Here is a 27,573-nt window from a genome sequence, read left to right on the forward strand (position 1 = left end):
ATATATATATATATATATATAGTATAGGACAGCTAGCATGCGTGATTGAATAAAGTCGATCGAATAAGATTTAAAGTCCATTCTTGACATTGGAAACAGTACAGTGGTTGAGTAATTCGTTTTGTAGCTGTTCTGTTCCTGTGCACGTTCATGAATTTAAATGTCTGCCTGGCCTCTGACAGTTCCTGCAGTGAACACACGATGGCGACACGTGGCTAATTGGAGCCATGTGGCTCCTGTGGTCTGTCCAGTGAAGTTTGTAGGAAGGATTGCACTCAGTTGAAGACAGAGATAGAGAGGGGGAAAGTGTGCTGGGCTCCAGCGAGGAGGAAAGAGACAGAAACCTGGAGAAACGGACACAACTTTATTCCAGACTCTCACATTATTTTATCGAGAGGGTTTGCGGTGCGCTTTGGAAGATCGGCTGAAGGCAGTGCACAAGTTATTAAGGCGCCGTATTTGAGTCGCTCAATTTTTTTTTGGAAGGGCTCGAAATTCACTCACTCACTCATTCACTTCACTCAAATTTTGAGTGAAGTGGATGTGAAAAGCGGGCGAAGGTTTAACACAGAGCCGGAGGAATGTATCCAACTTGGACAGCAGCGAGCCAGCGTCTCTGGAGATGTCCAGCCTGCGCTCTGTGGATCGCCCTGCTCCTCCAAAGTGTCCTGGACCTGCGCGCGTCTGGTGAGTTTCAATACTTTTTCCTTTCATCGTTCCCGTCTTTCTCCTGCGTCTCTGCTGTCTTTACTTAATCTGCGGCTCATCCCAACACGCGTGAATTCAACATCGTAATTTGCGTCAGGCTTGACAAAAACTCGTATTAGGGACTGTTAGCGTGTGCTGGTAGTGGCTTTACAGCGGCTTCATCGCACTTTAAAGGCAGTTAAAGTCATCCATAATGATGTTTAAATATAGGGTAGTATATTTTAAGACCACTGCATTTGTATTTTGCCCCTGAAATCATCTCATTAATGTCAACAAACTGTTGCATTAAGCCGAGCTGTTTGCCATCATTCAGCCTCCCCTATCATGTAAATGATCTTTGGTTTGTTAGATTATCGTCCTATTGTCATTCTGAAGCCTCTGCACGGGGAAAGGGTTGACTCCGTTGGCAGACAATAGGGGGGCTCTTAACTAAGTCAGCTGGATAGCTATTGTGCCCCCAACCACCCCCCTCACGATTTAGGTTATTTTAAAGATAAGATATGCACACCATCTTAATTACAAGGCAAGCTTTAGGTTTGGCTGATGGTAAGAGAGTAGTCTTGTGGCTGTTTCCAGGCAGTAGGAGGACAACTTTTGGAAACACACAGCAGGCCAACCTGTGGAAACAACTGCAAACTGTCTTAATTGCCTCTTACAGAACACTAAAATAAATAATCATTTATTTGTCTATGGTTTTAAGCAAAGAGCTGTAGTTGGTTTTGCCCATTTGAAAATCTTCAGAACTATATTTCCTGGGCCTTTTATTGTACATGGCTGAGGGTGGATATTTTAGAGAAAAGGAGGACCTGATGGTATATGCAACTGGCATTTAGTTGACTAATATAAGTGTGATTGAATTAAATTTGAATTGTTTGAGATGCCGCTATTGGAAAGCATTTTAATTTTTTCTGTCCTCTGACTTTTCAGTATGCAGTAAGTATAAAAAATTCTCCCCTGCATTAGGGGTAGTGATGAATTATCTCCGGGTGGTTTTTCGGGGGTTCGTTTGGATTATCTCTGTCCTCCTTAAATGCTTTTAGCAGTTATTTACAATGAGGTGTACAGAATATGCTGCGTTGAGCGAAAGCTTTCTGCGGTCGCCCTTCTCTTGCCATCCTTTTTCCTCTGTATCTTTCTGCTTCCTTTTTTTGCACTGAGGCAGGGAGGAATGTTAATCCACAATAGGCCTACTTAACTGGATGAGTTAGCTATAACTTCTTCAAATGGCGTTTCATGATTGAATATGGAGTGGGGGTGAGCAAAGCTGGAAATGACTCCCACAGTTTAGAGGCAAATTCTACCCGGAAAATCCCATTTCATGTGCTAATACTGTATGTCATGAAGCAAAACTGATTTGCTTTTACACTCCATCCCACTATGGGAAACCAGAAAACTACTGGAAATCGTAAACTGCTGTCTCTAACAGAAGATCTACAGCTGCTCTGTATAATGATTTTAAGACTTTATATGCACATCCAAACAATCACTGTAGCCCTTGGATAAGGACAAGCAAATGAACACCCATTAAGTTGCTTTGTGCTTACAAAGCATCCACAAACCAGACCTATTCATTGCCAAGGAATCAGCTCCAGGATTTGTAAAGAAATGATAACACTGGGAGCCTTGTCTTCTCTGGCTTGTGAGCGATGATCGGAACAGTTTGGTTCAAGTTCAATTGTGCTAAATGTGGAGAGAAGAGTGTATTACCATGTGATCATCAATGGCCAGTGGATATAATGTAACTGTATTGTGGAAGCAACTGAGCAAACATGACAAGGAGGAAACTGAAAGGCGTGGCTGTCTGTCTTTATTTGCTGCTGTCTGGTTTACTGGTCAGTCTGAAAGTGTCCAGTCAAGAGGTCGGAGGTCATTGGCCTGTCTGTGTTATTAACATTTCAGCATTTCCAGGTACAGGCATTAACCAAAGCAAGGGCATTTGGACGATTTGGCAAAAGATGTAAATCAACAAAATGCATTTATGGTATGTTCTAAGATGAACTGCATGTCCACCTGAAATGTTAACTTACTGGCTTACAAAATGCAGACCAAATCGAATGCGCTCCTTCCATTTTCTTTTGTGTAATACTCTTTCTTCATTTACATGCTCACAAAAATCTGATGTAAGTCATCAGATCAAGGCAGGAAATTGGAAAATGTGTTTGTATTTGTGTACTTGTGTGTCTGATTACTCTAAAACCAGAGTATACATGCACTTTAATCAGCCCTCTGATTTTTCCCTCTTCTTGCCAAAAACAGCGTAGGCATCACAATCAGCCTTCTAGGTGCTAATCTAAACAAGCATTGAATCAGAACAGATCATGAGATTTTATTCTTATAGGCATACAAATATAGTTTTTTCCATGCCTTTGCGCACAACTGAAAAAACTGAAAGAACAAAGGTTGACATGGCCTCATATTTTTCTTTCAGCAGGAATCTGTCTGTTCCAAGTGGATTAATTCTTAATCAGTTAACCTGAAATTGAACCCAAGTTTTGCAGCGTGGAAATCAGATTCCTGTGAAAGCAGGAAGCACAATCCGAGTGTTACCAAGTAAATGCACTATTTGTTTAAACATAACAACGGCATCTTTTTAAAATCATCACTGTCATTCCATCTTTCAGCCCCTCCCCTTTATCTACAAAGTGATAATCTGTGACTTGTTCATAAAAATAAATGGACAGCAATATTTTCCAACTATATAAACTGTGTAAATGTTTCTGAACATGGGCCATTCACCTCAAACATAAAAGGTCCTGTGCTGGGCAGCGACTATGTGAAATCTGTTTAGAGAGCATTTAGCCTTTTAATAACACTCAGGGAGGCTATAAATCATGTTGGTGGAACTGCCTCAGTGCAGTTTTCAACAGGACACATTGTTGACACTAAAGGCACTTCACCCCTGGAAAAAATCCTCAATCCTACAGGCAGAGTGTGTAAGAGCTTGTCCTGCCCTCCCTGATACTGAGATGTCTATCTGTACTGTTATATTTCTTCTGGCATTTTATTAGAATCATATTAGAGAACAGTCTACAAGGAAGTAAAATAAGATGTCAAAGTACATGGTAGCACTTCTCTATGCATGCTTGTAAAATCATTGCATATCAGCGACTTCCTCTGTGGATTTTGAGTTTGCTTAGTGCCTTTCATTCAATTTCAATTCAATTTTTATTTATAGTATCAATTCATAACAAGAGTTATCTCAAGACACTATACAGATAGACCACACTCCAGAATTTCATCATTGCGATGTTACTCAAATTTCTCCCTAATTCGTTATATTCACTTTGTCAATATTTTATCCAGACTTTTGTGGTAAATGTTTGGCGCAATGATGGTCTGAGTGGTACATCTCTTTCAGATAGATGACTCCACTGTGTTTAAAACTCAACTCCCACTCTGCACAGTGCACACTACACTAACTCAGGCATCAAGTGGTGTGCATCCCTAAAAGCTTTTGGCAGACACAGAAGAATGTAGCAGGACCTGTATGTGTGAAACAGATGTATGGCCTTTTTCTGGAAGGAGGGGAAAGATTTTTATTTTAGGCAGCTCAACTCCATTTTCAGCGTGTGGATTGGGAAGAAAGTGTCTGACATTAATTTAATCGGGACATAGACATAAATCAGATGCTCAGACTCTGTTTTATGTCACTGATTTAAAACATTGGTGTAAACTACGCCGTGCACTGGCAATTACCTACTTCCCACTCCTTATTAAGCACATGTGTTTGCCAAGGCTCAGTGTGCCTCAGTGTTGCCATAGGGCAAACTGTTTGGACAATACTGTGTGCTAATTGTTTAACTGATGTACAGCCAGCGGGCAATTTGCCTTAAATTATATGTTTAAATAACTAATGTTTAGTGGTATTTTTCTGATTTGAGTATATTTTGTCATCACTTTCCTATTGTGGATGATGTTTCCAAAGCAGGACTACCTCACTGACTACTACAGAATTCACAAGATATGAAGTTTTCCTATGCGTGATGTCATTGAATGGTACAGTTGTTTTGCATTGAATTGCTGGAATTTCCTGATAATACGTCGTCAAGGCTTGGTTGACAGAGGAATTTTAGAAGAAGAGCCAGATTTCAGTTTTTCCTTTTTTGTAAACCTACTGTACTTTCTGCCAATATAGGCAGATGCCTTTCTGTGAATGGTATGAAGTGTATATTTCCTGCATTTGCGTAATATTGGCAGACAGATGCTCTTATTTCCACAAATCCAACCCTGTGAGCAATGCTTGTTTTTTAGTGGTCAGGGTCCCTCTGAGAGGCAGCGTTTAATCAAAGGCTAAACACAGTTCACTCAGATCCTTGTTGGAGGCGTTTGATAAAGTTTCTGCCACTGCAAACTGTAGCCAAGCGTAAAAACCCCTTTTCCTGCAATTTACTGTCTGCACAGGAGGTCAGTCTGTTAGAGAAAAAAAACCTCTGCAGGGTTCAGGAAAATGCAGTGCCTGATTAACAAAAGGAACAGAAAATATTGGTTCAGGTTATAGTGCTGCAGTTGGGAAGTCAGTGTGGAGAGGACAGTGTTGCTGTTCAATGATTTTAACAGAGGTATAACGTCTGGATTGGTTGGGGAAATAAGCTGCAGCAAGGTAGCATTAAGTTCTGTAAAAAGGTATGGTACATTAGACTAAACTTATATTAGGCCCTTTCCTTGGATTGACCTGTTCTGTATGTCCAAGCACAAATTAAATAGCTTTCTATGTTGATGTCTTTCGAATGCTGTCTGAAAGACAAATTACGCCCGCCACATAAAATATGTTCTCTGCTGTACTTTACACACACAAAACAATGAGTCCTTTGCTGCAGTTGTAAGGCAAGCTGTAAGTGTGAGAGTGTGCTGATGACACAGTGACACTTTAATGAGTCTAATGGAATAAGCCACACATACTGCATATCGATTTCCCATATGGACTTGGCACGGTTTAATGTTGAGGTCTGCGGGGAACAGCAATGGCTTAACGAGCTCAGAATTTCATGGAGACCACTGTTTGTTGCAGTTTTATCAAATTACTACATTGCTAGTGTCCTCCAAGCTAGCTTTGCCCGGGACTAATGTGTGGAGATCATGCTAAATTTCATTTAATAGGTGGTAGGATGAAACATGGCTTTTTTTTTCTTTTTTTTTCATTCCCTACTGTATATGTGTCAGAGCAAATCTTTTTAAACCCTGTTTGCATTGCATTAAGGACTACAGAAACCCCCACTGCAGGCAGACGGGCAGATCTCCGATGCACAATTAGGCCTTTGTACTACACCACTCTCCTTCCAAGGTATTAAATACCCCAACTTTATGGGCTTCTCTGCCACAAATATTAGTATGTATTCTCCCAAAAAGTTTAGCGTATCACTCAATGGAGGAATTATTCATTTTATCAGCTTTATCCTCCCACAAATGTTGTGCGGCCACATTTCTGTCTATGTGGGAATAGATTTTTTTGGCATGGGTATCTTTTTCACAACATTCCCTAATTGAGTACTTGGCCTAAGTTAAGTAGTCTGGTGACTTAAATTGTCAATCACACTGAACAAAACCATTAAATATGGTCTGCATCTAATTACTGTAGTATTTAAATTAATTTGAAGTGAATAAAAAAAGAGGACACTTTCTAAATAACTTTAATGTCAGTGAAAGGTCATAAACACTAATCAAGTGCATGCTGTCTGTGGATATGGACGTGGAAATGATGATGAGTGTTCTTTAGGAGCATTTAAAAAGTCCGCCCTTAAAGTAAGTTTTCTGTAGTAGACATAGACCTACTTTCTGCCTGCTAGAGGATTAGAGAATACTCAACCCCTCCATCACCCCACCACCATCAGCATGACATCAAAACTCTTTGGCAGTACCCTTATCTGGCTGGCAAGACACAAATGCTGGCACTCTCTTACTGTTTTTCTTCTTCTCTGCTTTGCCCTCTTTCAGACTTTTTTGGCTATATTCTGTCTTACACACACACACACACACACACACACACACACACACACACACACACACACACACACACAAACCCCCATCCTTTCCCTCTCTGTAGAGTTCATTTTGGCTGTGGAGTGGCTCCTCCACTTGGCCCTTCTTGCCTGGCTAACTGACATGCTTCTCTTGGCTACGCTATGTGTGTTTACTCAACAATAACAGAGCGGGGTGGCTCCACACCAGCTCCTGCTCTCTTTAGAGACACAATCATAATGACTCTACTGGCCTTTAGTAATGGTTTGTCAGTAATTTGCATTTTTGATTTGAGCAAAAGACATCTTTTGTGATGTCAGCTGGTGCAGAAACACTCTAGTTGCTTCGCAGTTATAGTATTTGCTGATTATGCAAGGATCTTTAGTCATAATTTGGCCGTCTCAATATCAGACTTGATATGTCTTTGTGACATACATACAGACATAATGTAAAAAGCACATTCCTCCTGTGAAATGTGGAAAATGCATAGAATACAAACTTCAGTCTGCTTGTGGAATTATTAAACAAGAGATGTTTGGACTGCAGGAAATTGAATTTTACGGGGCATCTTATGATTTGTGTTCAGTTTAAATTAACTCAACCCGTTTGAAAGTGTGAGTGTATATATAGTGTTGGATTTGCTTTTCAGACTGATTTGTGGTTTGCCATCTCATTTAGTCATCTAGGAAGTTTTTCTTTTTGTGTAAAATACAGTGAGAAAGTGTGTTTGGTTGTTTTTGGTCTTTTATTGCTTTGTAATTACAATCAGCAGCAATAGAAACTATAATCCTGTTGAACCCTGAAGTTGAGGAATTTTGTCTTTTGAAGATTAAGCTACCAGTTTAATAAATCCACTTTGGCCACAATATCGATTTGGGGATCTTCTAAAGTAATAACAAGGTTGTGAATGTATATAAGGTTATATAATATTGCTATATTTATGTATAAGCTTCTTTCCATTTCACTGTTTTCATCCGGGGATTCAAAGTTGAGATATTTCAAAAGCACTTGTTGAACCTACTCACTGCCCTATTTTAAAGGCCTAGTCTAGTCTCTTGTAGATTATCACCTCATTAAAACATTTTCCAATGAACTGTATGTAGATGATGTCTAACCATAAAAGCAGTTTGATTTCTCCGTTCTTGAATGTCTTTCTTCAGCCATCCATCTGTGTGCAGGGAAGTTGTCTTTCAGTATTAGAACAGATCTTGAATTGCTAAAGTTCTCCCACTCTTTTCATTTAACAATGAAAGGACATGGCTTGCTGTGGGTACTGATTGTAAATCAACATATTTTTTTCAACAGCGACCCTTTGCTGCATGTCATTCCCTCTCTCTTTTCCCTTTCAATAAAGGCCTACAATGGCCAAAATAATCACAAAATGTTTTTTGTTATATGTACTTCAAGCATGAGATATTGTTTTGCTAGAATACAGGATTTATGGTAAGGAACAACCAGTGGTCCCTCTGCCTTTTTCTTTCTCTTCTGTCTTCTTCTATCTCCTACATCACTTAGAAGTTTTTCTCCACAAGTTTTGTGGAATAGCCACTAAGTAACATAGACCCAAAGTATTGATAAATTCAAATGAAATGTCAGAATGTTATGGTTGGGTTATGTGGCACTCTAAGGAAAAGAAGTAACTATCATTTTATTAAATTAGGATATGACTTCATCTACAATTAACTTGAAATTGAACAGTGCTTCCTGTGCTGCTACACTGCAGCCATTGATTAATTGTCTACATTATGCTTGCAAAGTCCTTTAGGTAGTTACAACATAAACGTAAATCTAGATCTATGACAACAACTATACTGTGGGATCTACGGCTATACAGGAATTCAAAGTTAACAAAAGTGGGGGAAAGTTGTCTTTTTTTAAAAGCAACAATTTGGGGAGTGAAACACTTGTGTGGACAGAAGGCTGAATATGGAAGAAAAATTTAGCATTCCTGGATTTAGTGTGCTTGGTGTTGACATGGCCTTGAACGGGGTTCTAAAATTGATCTGAAGAAGTGTGGACACGGTCCTAGCATGTTTGTTTAGCCAAAGGCTTTGGCACATTGTTCTCTAAGCAAGATCCCTTTTAACCAGCAGCTACTGTTTACCCAGCCACTTCATTCACACACAAAAGACTTAAGAGGGCCTGCCTTGAACTAGAGGCTCAGTCCTGTTGTCCAGGGAATCTTAAATTATCACATAAGGCAGACACGTACTTCCTTCAGTCCTGACAGAACTAGGCAGCGTAGAAGCAGAAGAACTTTGCTTTAATTTGCCCACATGAATGCTGTAAAAACTCTGAATTTGAATGTCCAGCATGGCTGTAAATCGTGGCGATAATGTTGGTAACCAGAAACCTTAAATAAAACAGGGACTTAGCACAAATAGAAAAAACATAAAAGACTACAAGAAATTTGACTTAAATGGAAATTCCCTTTCTATCCATTCTAATCCTGTGTTGCCCACACTGACCGAGGAATCTGGAGTTAAAGCTGTCACTGCCGAGCAAACCACTGCTGGCTAGCCGTCTAACTAATTCAGAACAAACTGAGAAATCCATGCCCCAGTGTGGCAATAAATGCATTCACGGATTGTCTCTTTAATGAGACTTTGTGATAGGCCAGTGAAAAAGATTTAGTGATCAAGTGAGTCTCTTGGTGGAAGTTGGTACCTGCTTCTTCCATCTGCAATCTCTTAACAATCTAGTTTACGATGAAAAACAATCTGTTCTTTTTTTTATTTAAAAACTATAGCTGTGAGTCTCGACGCTCAATATTTTTGGCAAACCCTCAAAGCTTTCTTCACAGTCTTGGGGGAAATCTGTTACCATACCCACACAGTCACTGGTAGTCTCTTAAATCCATTTTGGCTTGATGGCCTCACCATACGCCAGCATACTTTCAAGGCACAGTTATTGACTCCTGTATGGTTTGTCTAACTATCCAGATTGTAGCTCTGTTATAAACTGAAACAAGTGAGGGAAGAATAGCAGGATGAAAGGACACAGTTGAGCTGCTGACTGTCCAGATGTGTTGACCAGAGTCTCGTAGAATCACTGAGGGAGTCCTGTGTTTGATGTCTGAGCTGCTGTGGGTTTTTGTGGTTTTCTAGAAGGGTATGGAATAGTCATAGGGCAGGACTCCGTCTTGTCCTGTGAGACTGTGACAGAATTTATGCTATTGTCTTCATCTCCGTCTCCCTCTCATTCACTCAGAGACTTTAGCTCATGTAGGGGACAACGGAAAGGAAGCTTGATGCTGCAGCCCAGGAATTCATACATTTATCGTGTGGGATGCTGAATGCTGCTACTGCCCTCCGCAGAATCTCTCCATCTCTGTGGTGAAAAAATAAAAAACCCGATGGGGAGTGTTGAAGGGAAAATTGAGTTTACCCATTAAAGCAGCTCCCCTGTTTTTCATATTTCCACTTCGAACAGTTATTCAATTTCTCCGGTTGGTGTTTATCAAAGCTGACACTGACTTGGATCCAAGTCAAGTTTACTTACTAGTGCGTTTGTGTCCTGCATGCCAACAATCCTCTCACACCTCAACCTTGTTTTCCTGTCTCTCTATACATCGGTCTCTGTCTCTCCCTGGCTCTCTCCCCACTCCCCTCCTTCTCTCAAAAAGCATTGGTTTCAGCAGGGCAGGAAATGAAACTGCATTGCCCTGTGACTCCCCAGCAGGAGAGGAGGACCAAGGGAAGGTAAGAGGGAGAGGTTCAACAAGTAAAAAAAGTCCCATACCAGTTGTTTTAGAAAGGGATGAAAAGATTGATAGTCTGAGGATGTGAGTGAGGACTGGGATGGGTCCGCTCAGAGAAAGCTGAGAGGGCTAAGAATGACATTAGGATGGTAAAATATTTTCATAGAGGCATTTGACTGACAGCAGGCTTAAAGGAACTCTCAGCAAGTTGTATTTATCAAAAAGCTGAAACAATTAACTCATAAAACACACCACTTGATTGAAAACTAGACAGAAATAAACAGACACAGAGATGATGAGGGAAAGGGGCTTTCACTGGTTGAGGACTGATGGCCCCTTTATCTTTGACAACCCCTGACCTTCATCCCCCTATCAGAAGTCAATGATCTTCTCCTCAGAGGGGCCTGTATAAGAAGCTTAGGCCCGCGTGATCCCACTGCCTGTTTGCTTAACCTCTGCGTGGCTGCCTCGGCCGTGCTAAGCTTTGCCTATAAGAGCTCATTACCTCTCAGCCCTCCTCTCTCTCACTATTTCATCCAGCCGTTGTAGGAACTGGAACATGGGTTTAAGAGCCTCTGATTTTGTACACTGTTAAACCCTTCATGCTAAAATATGATGTGAACTGTGAAAAATATGCGTACTCTTACAATTTAAGTTAAACTCTCGTCATGTCAAAACTTGCGCTTGCAAGATAGATACATTTCCCTGATTAAATTTGGAAATGATGAGCAATAAATGCAGGCCATATTTTTTGTTAACAGAAGAAAACAGATTGCCAGCATTTTACTGTCCCATAGGAATTTTGAATGGAACATAAAACCTGTCATGTCATTACAGCCATGATCGGAGTAAAGGAGAGATGGCACTGCTTTAACATCTTTCCAGACATTTAGCCACAGTTTCCAATGCACTCAAAAAGAGCATTTATTGAGATTTTCATGGAGATGAACAACTGTTTAATACTTTTGCATGCATTGTGTAATGATGTTTTGTAACAAGTGAGGGGCCCGTTCCTGGAGATGTAAGCAGCCTGAAGGGTCCTGTTGCAGTGAAATTGAAAAAAAGAAGAAAAGAAATCCCTGCTATGGGCAGTGAGGCTTATTATTCCTGACATGCTCTGTTGAAGCGCTGATTTAAAATGGGCCGGTGCTGATAATTCGGAGCGAGACAGATCGCTGTGGAGTGGGAATTCAAACAATAGTGGAGTTGGTCTGAAGTTTCCCCCGCTGGTACTGTTCAACAGTTTGAACTACTGTCAACTCAACGCAGCAACTTGAATTTGGCAGGGCGAGAGTCTGTATGAGCTTTCCTTCCTTTACACTTAGTCTGGCTTTTTCTCCCACTCTGTCTTTATCCACCTCCTCCTCTTTCTCCTCATCCTCGGAAACTTTGTCCAAACTAAAGGGCTTTCTTATGAAAAGTGTTTGTATTGTAGTTTAGTTATATGCTGGAGCATGTTCTGTTCAGTCTCTCTGTTATTGTTACTTCTTCCATTGTCTGTGTGTCCACGACCAGACAGCAGTGACCCATTGTCCCCCCCACTGCCCTCGCTGTTCACCCCAGGCTTTGGTTGTCCATTTACTCCTTAATTTAAAGTTGATTTAACTCTAGCCAGCTGGCTAGCTTAATTCATGAGCAGGAGTGGACATTGCCCTTTGTCCTGATATCTGTTTGTGTGTTTGTATGACAAAGAAATTAACAAATTCCAAGCAAAGATGTGTTTTATAATTGTTAAGTAAAGCTAATACAAACAAATGACACTTTTCCTCTAACAGTGTTCTGTTGAGGCTCAAGTGATTGTTTTATGATCAGACTAGTTGACTGAAAGAGCTACAAAGAAACATCCCAGTGTGCATTTATTTATTTCTCTCTCTATGTCCTAGTCTAGCTTTGTTGGGTAAACCCCGCCCACTGTCCTGGCGGTTTGATTTCTCCCTGCAGCTCAGTCTGGAAACCTGCACATTTAATTCTCCTGCTTCAGTTCACAATTTTGCGGGAACCAATCAGAAACTGGCTTATCTACATGCCCCCCCTATTTGCGGGTTTAACACGATGACGATAGAGAAGCGACCAAGCAGCTTCTTGGTTATATTCAACATAGCGGCCACCAAACGCCACCGAAGCGCAGCAACCCGTTGATGCCGCTGTCGCTTCTACGGATCGTTGGTCTGATTGGTTGTTTGTGGAAATGGAAAATGAAACCAGGTTTGATTTTGGTGGTGTTTGTAGATTCTGTTGTTCAAACTGTTTGCTTTAGCACTGTGGGGAAATAAAGCTCATTCAACATACATTCTGTTCAGACCACAAAAACAATCTTTTATAACATGGCCTCTTAACGATTTGATCATTTGTCTTTAGTTTCCAATTTTTGATTGACAGTTATTCATTTTTGAAACCAGATTAGATGAAAATGTTTTGTGTGCATCACTTTAAGATAAGCAATGTGAACCTGAACGGGGGGAAAATGGTACACTAGTATTATGTCATATTTAAAAAAAAAAAAAAAACTTTCTATGTTAGACGTAGTCCTGTGAGATAAAGAATAAGGAATGTGTGAGAGGAAAAATAAGCAAAGGACAATTTTCTTGCCAACTGCCCTCCATGTTTAACTGGCACAAATAACCCATTGCTAATGAGTGTACTGCATGCTTGTTAAATGTGTTTAGGAAGTCACACACAAGCACTCTGCTGCTTGCTGAATGAGTTACATCACTCAGTGGTTAACACAAGGTGCCCCTAAAAGTCTGTAGTGAAGCCTCTTCACTGTTAATTTTAAAACCATGCTTTTTTTTAATAACATAAATTACATGGGCTTCCCTGACTCGAAAGTCATAAAACCTGAAGAAAAACAGTAGTTAAGATGGTCAGAGACAATAGCAGAGAGGTGTTTTACGGCCGGTTTTCTAACAGATAGCAGCCTTCATGTTTGCCTTCAGTTTGTGCTTACACAGTAATGAAGCCAGCGATTGGTGGTATGCATTTGCAATTGTGCACGCCCCATGTCCCAGTGTTGGTGGTCTTGGAAAGCCACCAAGATCACCCGGCTGCTCTGTAATGTGAAAGCAATTAGCAGTCAGCGTTTTACGCAGTGCCGATATGTGTGGAATAACAAGGAATGTAGGTCAGCAGTGAGCCATAGGTACATGATGTGGCCGTCGCATTTCTTTTTTGTGATTACGATTACATTTTTTAAAACCACATACAAAACATACAACAATGTGTAAGATACATATTTGAATATTAAATTAAATATTTTCAACAACTGACATGACTTTTTTTTCTTATTGGCCCATAACAATTGGCAATAAAGTCCTTAAAGAGGTTAAATAGATCACATATTAAAATACTGAATAAGAATGTAACAAAAGGATGTTTTTTTCAACTTTCTCACCTTCTGTAGAAAATGTATGTACAGATTCTTGGTAGGGTTCATAGTCAAATTCCTGACGTAAATAGGTTTGTAGTTCATTTAAACCCAGATTTATTCAGCTCCCTGCAGACCTCTTTGATGTTTTCACCCTCCGTTTACTTCATCTGACATTCATTTTAATGAGACGGACATTCCCCTGATAGAAATCTGGTCCTGACTTATGTTGGAATACAGTAAATCAGTGCCACACACATATTCACATTGGGTTAGATTAAGGTGTGTGTGTGTGTGTGTGTGTGTGTGTTTACAGAGTGAGCAGGGTGCGTGCCCTCTGTCACATCTGGCAGCTTGTGGTTTTTTTCATGAACTGCTAAATGAGGGGGAAAATACTCCCAGCTGCGTTCAGGAAAACTCACCTGGTATAGAACAGTCTAAGCTTCTTTTTTTCGCTCTCACAGACTTTCTGTTGCCACAAGCTCGCCCAGTTTCACATTGTCCTCCACACAACATGCTAATACACACACACACACACACACAATCACAGAGGCACACCTTTTAAATAGTCTTCTGTGTTTGCATTTTTGCATCTCTCTTACAACCCATATCAGAATATGCATGCCTTTTTGTTTTGCCTGGCTAGGGGTGCATAACAATGAAAACATGCACATGTGACCTGGCCTGAAACATGACCATACCCTTAAGTAAGGTATTCTGTACTTGTGTCCTAGCACAACCTCAGAATTCGGATTAAGACCAGACATGAAGGACAGTTTGGCCGGTCTATATACATAGTGGGAGCGACCACAGCCTCTTCACATGGTAAAGTCATTTTCACCTCAGCCGCTGTGGGAAGAGGAGGCCAGGAGCAACATCCACCCCTCCCACTCCCTCACCGCAAACTCCCAGCCGGCATATTTCGGCTATCTGAAGAGAGGAGAGCTGGGAGGCATCACCCCTGAGAGCTGAAAAGCAGCTTTTGTCTCAGACGACCCTTCAAGACCTCTGTCTGCATGCTCTATCAGCAAATCATAAACCACACGGCACAACTAGAAACACAGGAGAGGAAAAAAGGGGAGGGGAAGACAAGGAGGGCAACAATCCACAAGATGAAAGACTTGAAATGCAATGTCAACAAAGCAGAATCATTGCCAGCTATAGATCAAACACTAACAGTCATATAAATCTGTGCACTTCTTACATTGTAGATTAACAATGACCTTGACTAATAAGATGGGTTGGACTGGATTTACAGTATATTGGAGGGCGCGAGGTGGAATAAGAAAGAGAGAGTTGTTTTAACTTCTATGTCATGTTGACGTGTTTAACATTTTAAACTGTGCGTAAATCAAGCATGTCTGCACACTTTATATAGTGAGGTAAGATGCACAATTGCCTGTCTGCACAAAAAGATCCATGATACCATATCGGTTTTCTGTCTTCAGCCTGGAGTGTACCATTTAGCACTGCCATTTAGAAATGGGAGCCTCCATCAGCAGCTATCTGCACCCTTCAGTCTCTCTGCCTGCTTACTAAAAATAGCTCCCATTGGTAGCCACATGCTGCTCTCTCTTTTCCTCTGTTCCCTTTCTTAAATGTACACCTTTCCGCCCGCTTTCCCTGCTGTCATTTTATTGCATTCCTTCTCTATTTAACTTGCCATTTCCTTTCTCATCGTCTTCCTCTTTCTTGCCCAGGCAGGAAGAAAGCTACCTTAGCCGGGGAGTCATTTCAGGCACCCTGTCTATCAAAGCATGGCTCACAACTGAGATTTAGTAGGCTTACCTCCCTAGGCCCGTCATTTCAGGATTTCCAGGTTTCACACCAATTGGTCAATGGATAAACAAGGAAACAGTTGCAGCTGACACACTGCAATTACTGTTCCGAGGAGAGTTAGATCAGATTTAGAAAGATTTAGAATAATTTACTTACAGTATGCTTGTATTCCGCGTGTATTCAAGTGTTTGTCATTCAACAAATGTGTTAAACTGTAATCTCATAATCAGACCCAAATAAGCTATTGCACTTACTTTAATATTTGCAAAAAATGGCATCTTAATTTTCAAGTTTCCATCATACTGGATCTGGAAATATGTTATATGGCATGATAAAGCAGCTCTTTTCAGGTTTCGGCTTAGCAGGCGGTCACAAAATGAGGCTATTAAAGGTTGTTTAGCTTTTTCCCATAGACGCTACATGTGGCCAAAGTTTGACCCTCATCCCTGCTTTGTCCTGATGTCAATGTACCTTTTACACAAAGGCCACAAATCTGCTTTAGTTTTGTGCCTCAAATGATGAGTTTTGCTTTTGCACTGCCTGTTAGAGGCTTAAAATTGATCATTCACAATTTTTTTTTACTGTAGTGTAGGGAAAGCCCCTGTTTAACCACCGGGCCTGAGCTCAAGAGCCTCTTGGTGAACACCCACGCCCTTCAAGTGTTCCTAAACAAGACAGGGAACGCCTACCAGCCCTTGGAGAGCTCTTTATTTACTGACCCTGCGCTCTGACATCCCAGTAGAGTGGGGAAAATGAAAGAAAATGTCCCTACTGGGATCTATAAAGTAGCCCATGCAAATCAGAACACTTCCTCAAAATCTGACTTGGTCTGACTAAAGTATCATCAGTACAACTGGACCACCAAGCTTTCAGTCAGACCCATCCCTTGACTAGCTTCCATAAATAAGAGCTGTTTAGAAACTGCGGCTTTGGACTGCAAATCCTCATACTAGTTCCGGTTAATTCCTCAATAAAGTGTTAAATTATTCTTCTAGCTCTGTTTTTCTAGATCTCTTTTGCACATTGATATAGGTCACAATTTGTTTTTGGTACATTCTCAATGTATTCCCATTTAAACACAGCTTTGACCTAAGTGTCACCTGTTTTGTTAAATACTACGGAATTCAATTAACTTGTTATCTCAGTTTGGCTTACAATAAGAACGCTTCTGCAGGAAGGTGAAAGAGGGCTATTTTAAGAGGCTTCGGAGTCAAAAGACCAAGAAACACAGGCTACAGTTGTGTCATTTAAACAGTTACCTAACACCAATTGTTTTGTACATCTGTCAGCATTCTCCTGTTTGATTGTTGGACTCAGTGATTCCCTGCGTAACTAAAACCGGCTATGATTTAACTTGACTTGCTATCTAAGTTGTTTTTGCCTATATGGCTGCTAGTTTGTCTCTGTAAGTGTAAGTTTAAGTTAGAAATTTAAAGAACATTAGAAGCGGCTAGACTACCAGTCAGGCAGTGATGCATTTAAAACAGGGAAAGAGTGAGTCAAGAGACTGACTGAATCTTTGTGTCTCTCATTCGATCGCTGTGTCTAATAAAAGACCTTTGGTAGAGCTACTGTATAACACACTGTTGATGGCCATTGACCCCTTAAGCTCACACTGTGTGTGTGTGTGTGTTTGTGTGTGTGTGTGTGTGTGTGTGTTCTTGCAGAGGCTCATGCACTGCACATCCACTAGCTGAAATGGGAACAGAAACACTGGGATCAGACCCGCAGGCCAGCTCTACAGATATAAGGCTAATGGTGGAGTTTTCAGCCCTACACTTAGTAACCATCCATAGATGGAAAGAAAAGAGGAGAGGCCAGCAGTGGCTGAAAGGAAATGAGGGGAAGGGGAAGAGATGGTTATTGATAATCATTTGTATTGTGACATCTGATCTGGTGATCTGTCCGCACTGAACACCAGTAGATGAGGACTTATTTGAAGAGATGAAGAGAATGAGAGAGAGGAAAATAATGAGTGAGTGAAGTAGGGAGAAGGAGCAAACAAGAGAGTGAAAGAAAGAGGGGAGGGTAAGTGGGGAGCCGAGGGGCAAATCTTTTATGAGGCATGGAAAACGGGGTGAAAAGAAGAGAGAGGTGGAGTTTATGCCTGTGGTGGGTCTGAATAGGGGACCCCATGTCCTCTTTAATGTCAAATGAAGAACTCTTGACCTAACACAGCTCTTTAATTGGTATAACCACAAGTTGGATGGAGTGCTACGTTGGTTGTATTGAGTGAATGTGAGAAAATACTCACAATCTGTCATCCCTGTAAAACAAATAAGAAGTTTGAGATTCAGTGTTTGTGGATCATGTGTACATTTGTGTTTATAAGGTTCCGAGTTTTGTATCTATAAGTACTAAAATTTCAAATTTTATATATATATTTTTTAATGTAGAGAGTATTTTGAAAATGCCGTACATATTTTTTATATTGCATGAGAATATGAGTTCAACACTGTGTTGGCGTACTGTTATACATAATGTGTAAGTAAATACCCACTCACATAGCCAGCAGACAAAGAGTGTAACCCCCCCCAACACACACACACACACACACACAGACACACACACACACACATACACACACACACACACACATACTTACAAACACACACACACACACACAGACACACACACACAATAAAGTTGGATTTTCATTGGGATAAGAACTAATAGCAACTCTTTCATATTACAAGAGATCATTGGAATCAGTGTTAATATCAATAATAATGTTTACTGGAGCTTTAAGAACAGCTCTGCTTGCTGACTGACTGGGTGGCTGGCTAGTGAGGGCCCCAGCTCAGGCTTTGGGGCCTAGCTTAGGATAGAGCGTAGGATACTCCATGCATGAATGACGGCACAGGAGGGGTGGCAGGGCAGGAGGAGAGGAGATGGCTGAAAGAGGCAGCTCAAGCAGAAAGAGAGGGAGAGGGGTTAAGTGGAGGCAGGTGTTCCATGACAAACCTTACAACCCCCCCCCTCTCCTTCACTCTAGTTACCTCCATCCACACTGGTCCGCTGAGAGTACAGCTAACAGCCAAAGAACAGACACTTGTTGGTCATCTCCCTCTTTCTCTGTTACCTTCTTTTGTTAGCTTTTATCCGACCACCCTATCCCTCTGATCTAATCTATACCACCAAATTGTGCCCTTTTCCTTTAATCCCAGCTTTCTTTCCACCATCTCCTCTGTGTGCTTTCCCCATTGCTACAGGACCACCTGGCTTTGTGGTTTGAAATCGTATAAAACTCCTGTTGCTTTAAGCAGATGGACAGCTTTCCCACTGCTCCACTCTGCCTGACCCAGCTGGCAAATTAATTTAGATTGGATTGACGTAAAAAGGGTGTTCTCTCATCGTGTTCCAGAGGTTGTTAAACTCCAGCTCAGGACTTGAGCAGAATAGTACACAAATCCAGTTTTGATTGCTGGAAAAACAGGCAGCGCCTGATTGATGTCATTTTGTAATATTTTAAATTTAATTAAATCAGTCTGTGATTATACATTTTGCCCTTTTAAATGTAATGTAGTTAGCATCATGACCATTGGGTTTTATCTTTGGCTTACCATGTCACTATTACATTTTAATTTTCTTCCTGAGTCTTTGCAATAATTAAATTGCCTTTTTGTTTTTTTGGGACATGCACACAATATCTCAGACTTATTGGATTTTGATGTAATTATGTAGAATGATGTGTGCCATTGCTGCCTTTCAGAAGTTAAATTGGTTGGCTTGGCTTAAATGCTTTAGCATATTCTCCTTATGTCAAGCACAATCTCATGAATCGCTAATTTATGTTGTTAAGTTTTTTGATTGTTCCGTAGAGAAATAATACATGTGATACATGCAGAATTCCATATTATCATTTATAACTGTTCATTATTAATGTACTGTGACATATTAATATAGATTGTGGTTACCAAATCTTAACAACATCCATCTCAGCATGAGATTTCATGTGCTTAAAGGGTTATGACATGAAAATCTTTGAGTTTACAAAGGTATCTTTAAAGGTATCATTTGTGACATTACTAGTTAATGGCTCGCTCACTGTAAGAACTGTAGAATTGTTATTGTAAAGTGTCAGAGTAGTCAAAGGGCTTCTTAATAGCAGACACTATAGCTTTCATTTAACCCTTCTCCTTTAAGTATGATTCACTGAGCCTTTATTGCGTAAATGATGTGTGTGCACATTTAGGATAACTGGAATGCTTGGAAGTTGGTATGACTGACAAGTATCTTCTAGTCAGCCAAAACATAAATTGTGTGTCTGTCTGTGCGGACAAAGAGGATGATGTTTTAGTCCTTGAAAAACTGTTAGTTTTAGTCACACAGGGATTGGTTCTCATTGTCGTGTCCTTGAGCAACTTCAGACAGCAGTCAGCTTCAGTGAAACATCTGGAAGAAAGACGTGCGGCTGAATCACTATTACTGACTAGCACGCGCACACACGCACACACGCACACACACACAAATCAGACACACACACACTTAGATAACCAAGCACCAACAGCAACCAATACCCACAACCCAATTCTGGTATTCTAATACTGTGTACTAATAGGAATGAATCTGTCTGTGTTTCTGTTTCATCTCTACATTATGTCTGTCGTTCTCATGCATTTTAACACTAACGGATTGCTTTTTCCACATGATTTTCCAAAGGATGGAATTTATTTCAGGACCCCCCATATAGACACACATATACATGAATAAGAGACAGACCCAGAATAGTAACCAACACAACAAATAATTACTTATTAAAGACTTAACAAGAATGCAAAGTTCCCCTCTAGGCCGCAAGTATCATCTACTGCCGGCACATGCTGTTGTTGCTGTGGATGTGTTTAAATCTTCTAATCTTTACCAGAAATGATTAATATTATCTTTGCCTCTGTAATGAATCTAGTGGTATAAGTGGTATAATATTTTATTCAGAGGTAAAGCTACTGAGATCTATTTTTAATGCTCTCTCTCTCTCTCTCTCTCTCTCTCTCTCTCTCTCTATTTCACTCACACACACAAACATATGCACACAAGGCAAAAATGTCTACCTACTTCAATTCAAATCAGACAGTGATAGGAAGGGCTCCACTTCATGGCTGCCTCACTACCTTAACTGGTGTGCCTGTGTGATAACGAGTCATACCTTATCGCTCTGTTATCACCCACAGGAAGAGAGGCAGCATGCCAGACAGCAGTTGTTAGACAAAAGTGGGAGACTTTGTTAGTATGCATTATGAAACCGTCAACAAGAATTTGGTTATTGTCCTGCTCTGTTGTACTTTGTAGGGCCTCTGGGGTCCTTTAGGTTACACACTACTGTGAGAATGTGATCCTCATCCAACTTTCCTCACTTTAAAAACTATTTATTTTTGTGGTGTTTTTATCTGGAAAACTTGTTGTGTTCTTTTTTCAGGGTTTTGGCATGTTTGGCCAGATGCCACAGTGTCTTGGACAGTTTAACCAAAGATGGGCAATATATAAAAATAGAATAGATCAGAGAGTTTCATAAAATAAGACTACGTACATTTTATCTGACATTTGGTTGTTGCAGTGTTAGGATTTCCCCCCCTTAATGTTTTCTGCCCTTACATTGATAGAAATCTGAATAGAGTAAAAAGTAAACATCTCTGGGTTTCATATCCACAATATATGTATTGTTAAGTTATATTGACATAATAAGTGGCATTGAAGAATTGAGTAAAAATATTTTGATATAGATAGATAGATAGATAGATAGATATTTATTGATCCCAAAAAAATGGGAAATTACAGTGTTACAGCAGCACACAAAATATATATGCATACAATATACATGAAATAATAATAATTATAATAACAAAATATAATAATAAAATATAAGAATGTAAGAACAAATATTTAAGTATATACAAGATCGGAAAAACAAAATGTGCAACGGTTTAAATATAAGTATGCTAAAAAATGTAAATGAACCAATCGTTCCGGTTGCCCTTATTGCAATATTGTGGTGTCTCAGAGTGTCATCTAGCACCCAGGGATGAAGTGTTGAAGAGCTTTATTGTCTGTGGTAGGAATGATTTCCTGTAGCGGTCCGTGCAGCATTTAAACTGTCGGAACCTCTTAGAGAAGCTGCTCCTCCGTTGGACCAGTCTGGGGGGGAGAGGGTGGTCGGGGTCATCCATGATAGATAACAGTTTGTTCAGTGACCTCCTCTCCACAACAGCTTCAAATGTGTCCTGTTTGCAGCCGATCACGGAGCCAGCCTTCCTGATCAGTTTGTTCAGTCTGTTTTTATCGCTGGCTCCGATGCTGCTGCCCCAGCAGATGACGGAGGAGAACAGAGCGCTGGCCACAACAGACTGGTAGAAGATCTCCAACATCCTGCTGCATATATGTAATTTTGTCGGTATCACCCAGCCTATTCCCGCCAGTGACCCTGTGTGTGTGCGTGTGTGTATGTGTGTGTGTGTTTCTTATGCAATTCATGCATACGCAAAAGGAACACATCGCATACTTGCGTTTTGAAATGCTTTGTGTAAATTTGACACAGTGTTCTTGTCGGCCATTCACCAAGCCAGTATAATAATGTTTCACGAAGTGGGGGAATAGGGAGAGTAAGACAGAAAGGGGAAAGTGAAGATGGTGTAAAAGACGGTGCCAAGATATAGAGAGCTTGCACCTGAGGTGATCGTGATACGGAGTTGGAGAGAGAGAAAGGGAGCAGGAGGGCAGGAGGTGATTGGATTGCTCCGGTCAGCGTCAGAAATGACTTTTCCTTGACTCCAGGTATGTGATCCTGGCTGAGCCCGGGGATATCCTCTGTTTATGCTCAGGCAAAGACCCGCAGATTAGGCGGCCTGGTATTCACATGATTAAAATGACCTTCTTGTGTAAACTAAGCTGGCGGGTTGAGAGCGGTTTGCACATACACAGAACCTTTTGGGACATGGACGGTGTGTGAACAATTCTGTCTGTAATTAACACACACCCACACACACACACACACACACCCACACACACACACACACCATACTGAGAGCAATATGTTCATACTACGGTAAGGTTAAATCACTATGGAGATTAAGAAGTTAAGCCCTATAGAAGAATCGGTGCTGCAAATAAACTATTATCCACTGTTGTATTAAACACAAAGGTCTAGTGTACCTGTATCTGGAGCACCAGTGCATCAGTACTGTGTGTGTGTGTGTGTGTGTGTGTGTGTGTGTGTGTGTGTGTAAACAGTTGTTAAGGCCAGGTGAAAGGATTCAGCAGTGATAGGTCAAGGCCCAAGGCCAGTAAACTCATTTGTTTGGGATGCTCCATCAATCATCTGTCTCCTTGTCATCGCTGCTTGTTCTCATGTTACCTTTTGTCTTTCTTCACCATTCCCTTAACATTCCCATTTTGCTACATTATATCCGCCTTCCATCATATCTTCCAATCCCTATGCCCCTATATCCCTTAATGTGTGTAAGGTAAAATACCAAAAATACACAGTTTTCAGCCTTATAGAATATGAAACTAAAACACGCCATCTCTGTGCTTTTCTGTGCAACTTGTGTTTTTTCAGGTTTGTGTGCGAGTATGTGTGTTTGCATGCATAACCTAGCTGTATCCTATGGTTAATATATCACTGCTGACAGCTGTCATATTGTCATAATGCAGTCTCTTCCTTGAGAGCAGCTGGTTCTTCTGCTGTAAATCTTTGCTAACCTCACCAGCTGTAAGTATCTACATGTAGCATGACACAATAATTGCGGTGTATAAATATATAGGCTACAGTGACCTATGGTCATTGATATTCAGTAATCGGAAGAAGAACTACTTTCAGAGAACCTGGACTCATTAGGGTTTTGTCAGCAATATTTGTTTGCAAGATTGGAACAGCGTACAATAAGAGTAAGTCAGGGAAGGTTAGCAGTTACAATAGTTTAATCATGCAGTAAATCTTCTAGAAAATATCACAACATTATGCATGTTAAAAACCAGATGTCTCTGGTAAATAGTTTTTCGTCTCTTACTCACAAAGACCTTAAACATTACACAGTTTGGCTAAATCAGTCAAGCCTTTTTCCAAGGAAAAAAGAGCAACATTTGACAATTAGACTTGCAGCCAAAATGCAAAGATGTCTAGATGTAGGCTGGTATAAACATAACCATCAAATAAATTGTTAGATCTCTAAAAATAGGCTCTACTTTCCCTGACCTGACGTAATTACAATTCCTTTGAGAGAAACACAACTTTTAGCTGATGGTTTTATAGCGATAGTGAGTAAAAAGCTGGCAAAAGAAGGAAACCCACGTAGCCCATAATTTGATTCCAAGTTCAACACAAACACTAAAATTGGAGTAATAGGATTAGCACATGGCTGCAACAGTATGCAGGCCTCCACTGGTGGGGCACACTAGTATAGAGTACAGCCCCCCTCCTTTTCTGTGTATCAGTTATCTTATCCTGGTACATAACCTCACAACAGGTAGTCGCCAGTGCAAAATTGACTCTAGATCAAAGTCACTGCAAGGGCACCCCCGACCTTGAGTGTGAATTGAGCTGGCTGCAGCTCTGCAGGCATGGCCCTTTCTGTGAGTGGACGTTTGGCTGTTAGATCTACCAACCACCGTGACTAACAACAAATCAGTTATTAAAACGTATGATAAAAATCAATCAATCCTTTAATTCTTGTTTACAAAAATAGGGGGGGGGGGCTGTTGGCAGTTTGTGGAACAGTTGGTATACTTGGTTGAACGCAGGGCTGCAGAGGACACTGGGAGGAGTGGGAATGTCAAGACAAAGACTACCAGTGGAGAAGGAATGCTGGTGTCCTGCTGAGCTAATCCTGGCTGGAAGAAAGGAGAAAATGTGGAAGGCGAGGGAGAGAGGGAGGAGACCATAAGATGGCAAAAGAAGGTCCCAGGGTTTGGGCAGAAATAGAAAGGGTTGCTTGAGAAAAAATCCTCTTCCCATTCACTTTAGTTTCTATCTAACTTTCACCTGCTTTCTCTCTATGGCCTCAGGGTTTTCTCTTTTTCGCTGGTGGTCCAACTGGTGTCTGTTCACTTATCGAGGCATTTGGAGTTAATGAGACAGCTGTGCTATTTGAGAGGCAAAATTCTTGGAGATCAGCTTTTCTCAGGCTGTATGGTCCAACGCTCACTTGTCTTTTTAGTCCTGAGGGGAGTGCATGATGCCTTTTTCACCCTCAAGGGCCATTTATAGTGCAACAAACACCTACCTCAGACTGTTTGGTTTATGACTGGATGAAGCATTTGAGATTAGATCAGACCTCAGTACATGAAATCGTTAAGGATTCCTTGCACACATTTAGTAGATTGAGCTGAGAATCTTAAATGATGTTTATGTCTCAGAGGCATCTGAATATTCTCAGCAAATGGGCACGTGAAGATTTTAAGAATATGTGTGTTGACTGTTTTGCTGCAGTGTTTGTCAGGGTGCACGAGCAGTTATGTTTTCAGTCCAAGCATGAGAAGAGACAGAGCAAGTCTGACCCATTTGGATTTAAAACAGAGCCTTCAAAGCCTCTGTATGAATGTGGGAGAGGGCCGCGCCATCAGATTGACCCCCAGATAGGAACCAGACCACTTGGAGCTAAGGAAACATGGATTTACCCAGCGTTGACTTGAAAACACATTCTTAATGAACTGACCATTTAGGTCTTTTGTCTGTTCATATTTTTACTACAATTACAATATTAATTAATTCACACCATCTTACGGATAACCTAATACATTTATCTTCCCACTTTTAGGAGAAGGCAGCATGTTGCCTCCCTGGCCAAATCTGACCAATTTCCTGTCCAACTTCCTGCGCCAGGCCTCCTGCTTTTGTCCTGTCTGGTCCAAGCTTGAAGCAATTACAAGCCGCTCGGGGGAAATCACCTCCCTCCGCTATATGCACTGGCTCATTTTTCACAACACCGGCAAGTCTTTTAAAGTGTTGACAGAGACATTAAACACGAAAGACCTCTGTCACTGGCGAGAGGTTTAAGGACAAAGGCAAGTTTGAAATTAGATGAGAAGACAATTGTTTAAAGAGGAGACTATGGAATAATTCAAATTTAGGGGGAAGTGACATAAACAGCAAAGTGCAATTTAGCTGTTTGTTATAAACAAGGATTAAAGGGATTTTTTAACAATCTTTAAAAGGTAAAAACAGTCAAATAAATGGTCATTTTGTCACAGGAAATTGTTGTTTTTGGCCAGTGATGTCACTTAAGTTATAATCCATTAATAATAACATCAACTCTTTGTTGATATCAGCTGTCAGCATGCTTTTTGGCAGAGCGTTTTGAAATCCATACAGTGTATTGTAGAATAGTCTGGGGGAAATATAGCAACCATCCGTTGATTTAACGCTCACTTTTGACTGCAAGTTCAAAAGTTTAAAGGGATAACTGAGAGGAGAAAGTAGAGAAATGTGATTCATGGACAGTCAAATGTTTGTTACGGTGACTGGTACAGACAATTTCCACAGCGGATGGAAACTGAAAACAGGATTTATGTGATCCTGCTACTTTTCACTCCTCACAACCCATCTCACACAAAACAAAGGTCAGCATTTCCTTGTCTCTGTTTTCCGTCCTTTTCCTTTTATGCCTGTCTCTTTACATTAATGCCTTTCTTATGACTTCTTTCTCAGCTTTTTAGCTCATGAAATTTGTCGAATCCAGAAGGCCAGATGATTTAAAGCCCTCTCCCCACTTTAGGCCAAAGAAATGTCTTCCTCTCAGTTACCCTTTGGCGGGAAAAGAAGAGTGAATTTATCATTACTGCCATGATTTAAAAAGAGAGCGCAGTTAGTCCTTGGCAATGTCAAGCTGGTTGTTTATTCTTTGAGTCTGAAGCACCCATAGGCTACAGCTATAGATATTATGTTTTCAGAAATCTATGGATTCCTTGAAGAGGTATGGAGGAAATGTGATCTCAGGAGAGAAGATGGGAAAAAAAGAGCAGCAAAGAAGGGGGGTTGTTAGAGGTTGGGAAAGGCTGGTTAGACACGGATTTCATTAGAGGTCCCTGTGTGAACGGTTCTCCTCCAGGAGAGAGGGCATTGTTCTGTTCTCTTCCTCCAGCTCCGAGCTGCTGCCACGGGCAAGACTTGTCAGGGAGACAGCCTCCTGTAGAGGAGGCTGGACAAGGGTTATCAAAGGACAAAGAAACCTTTTGCTGTGCTGACAGACGGACAGGTCAGACGCCTGGTGTGTGTGTGTGTGTGTGTGTGTGTGTGTGTGTGTGTGTGTGTGTGTGTGTGTGTGTGTGTGTGTGTGTGTGTGTGTGTGTGTGTGTGTGTGTGAGTGTGAGTGTGAGTGTGAGTGTGAGTGTGAGTGTGAGTGTGAGTGTGAGTGTGAGTGTGAGTGTGTGTGTGTGTGTCAGGATGGAGGACAGATCCGAGCTGTGATGTGATAAGGGTGACAGTAGGAAAGGTTATAACAGACCTTCGGAATAAGCCAACTGATTAACCAACCAGCTCCCATAAGTTTGTTCATAATCTTTTGTTCATAATTGTAAGATTTAAATTTACTTTTACAGAGAAAACAGAAGTAACCTTTCAATGTCAATATTAATTTAGTAACAAAAGAGGATAACAATGAATATTATTTTCTTTTTTTGTTGGACCAGCGCACGCAATATAGGACTCCTTGGGGTGCCAGGCCCTTTTTAATTACCTTAGTAGTGGTGGCTTATTAACAGGGCCTGACACCCTTACCGGCAGAGTTTTCATGGCAGGTCTTAATAAATCTAAATTCCCAAATAAACCTGATGGTTAAGCTACACTTATTGATTTTGTGAATTTTTTTTTAAAACCTCAGTCTTTGTACAAGTTCTGATTAAAATATCCAACCAGGGTTTATAATATTTTTACTATCATCATTTAATTATTGTATTTAGTGATTATGCAACTGGCTGTGATTAGTCAAATGTTACACATTATCCAAAAGGTTTCGAAAAAAACACAAAATGTTAATAATAGCCATTACGCAAGGATCAGTGTTCTCACTTCAGATACTACTTGTTGAATACCTTTCCTTAGCACAGTGTATGAGTAGAAATATTTCAGTTGGATTGT

The 27,573-nt window shown here is 40.7% G+C and overlaps 1 protein-coding gene across 2 annotated transcripts in view; it reads left to right on the top strand.

The window, feature by feature from the left end:
- The first annotated feature begins 209 nt into the window (after positions 1-209).
- Positions 210-27,573, top strand: part of ror1 (receptor tyrosine kinase-like orphan receptor 1) — a 113,158-nt gene continuing 85,794 nt past the window's right edge. Inside the window, exon 1 of one of the 2 annotated variants that reach the window (XM_034882101.1) lies at positions 210-687. In XM_034882101.1, coding sequence (XP_034737992.1) covers positions 582-687 — 106 coding nt within the window. In that variant the 5' untranslated portion in view covers positions 210-581. The remainder of the gene's footprint in view (positions 688-27,573) is intronic. The other variant, XM_034882102.1, reaches the window with a different exon arrangement.

The sequence above is a fragment of the Etheostoma cragini genome, chromosome 9, assembly GCF_013103735.1.
Source record: "Etheostoma cragini isolate CJK2018 chromosome 9, CSU_Ecrag_1.0, whole genome shotgun sequence".
NCBI classification, from domain to species: Eukaryota; Metazoa; Chordata; class Actinopteri; order Perciformes; family Percidae; genus Etheostoma; species Etheostoma cragini.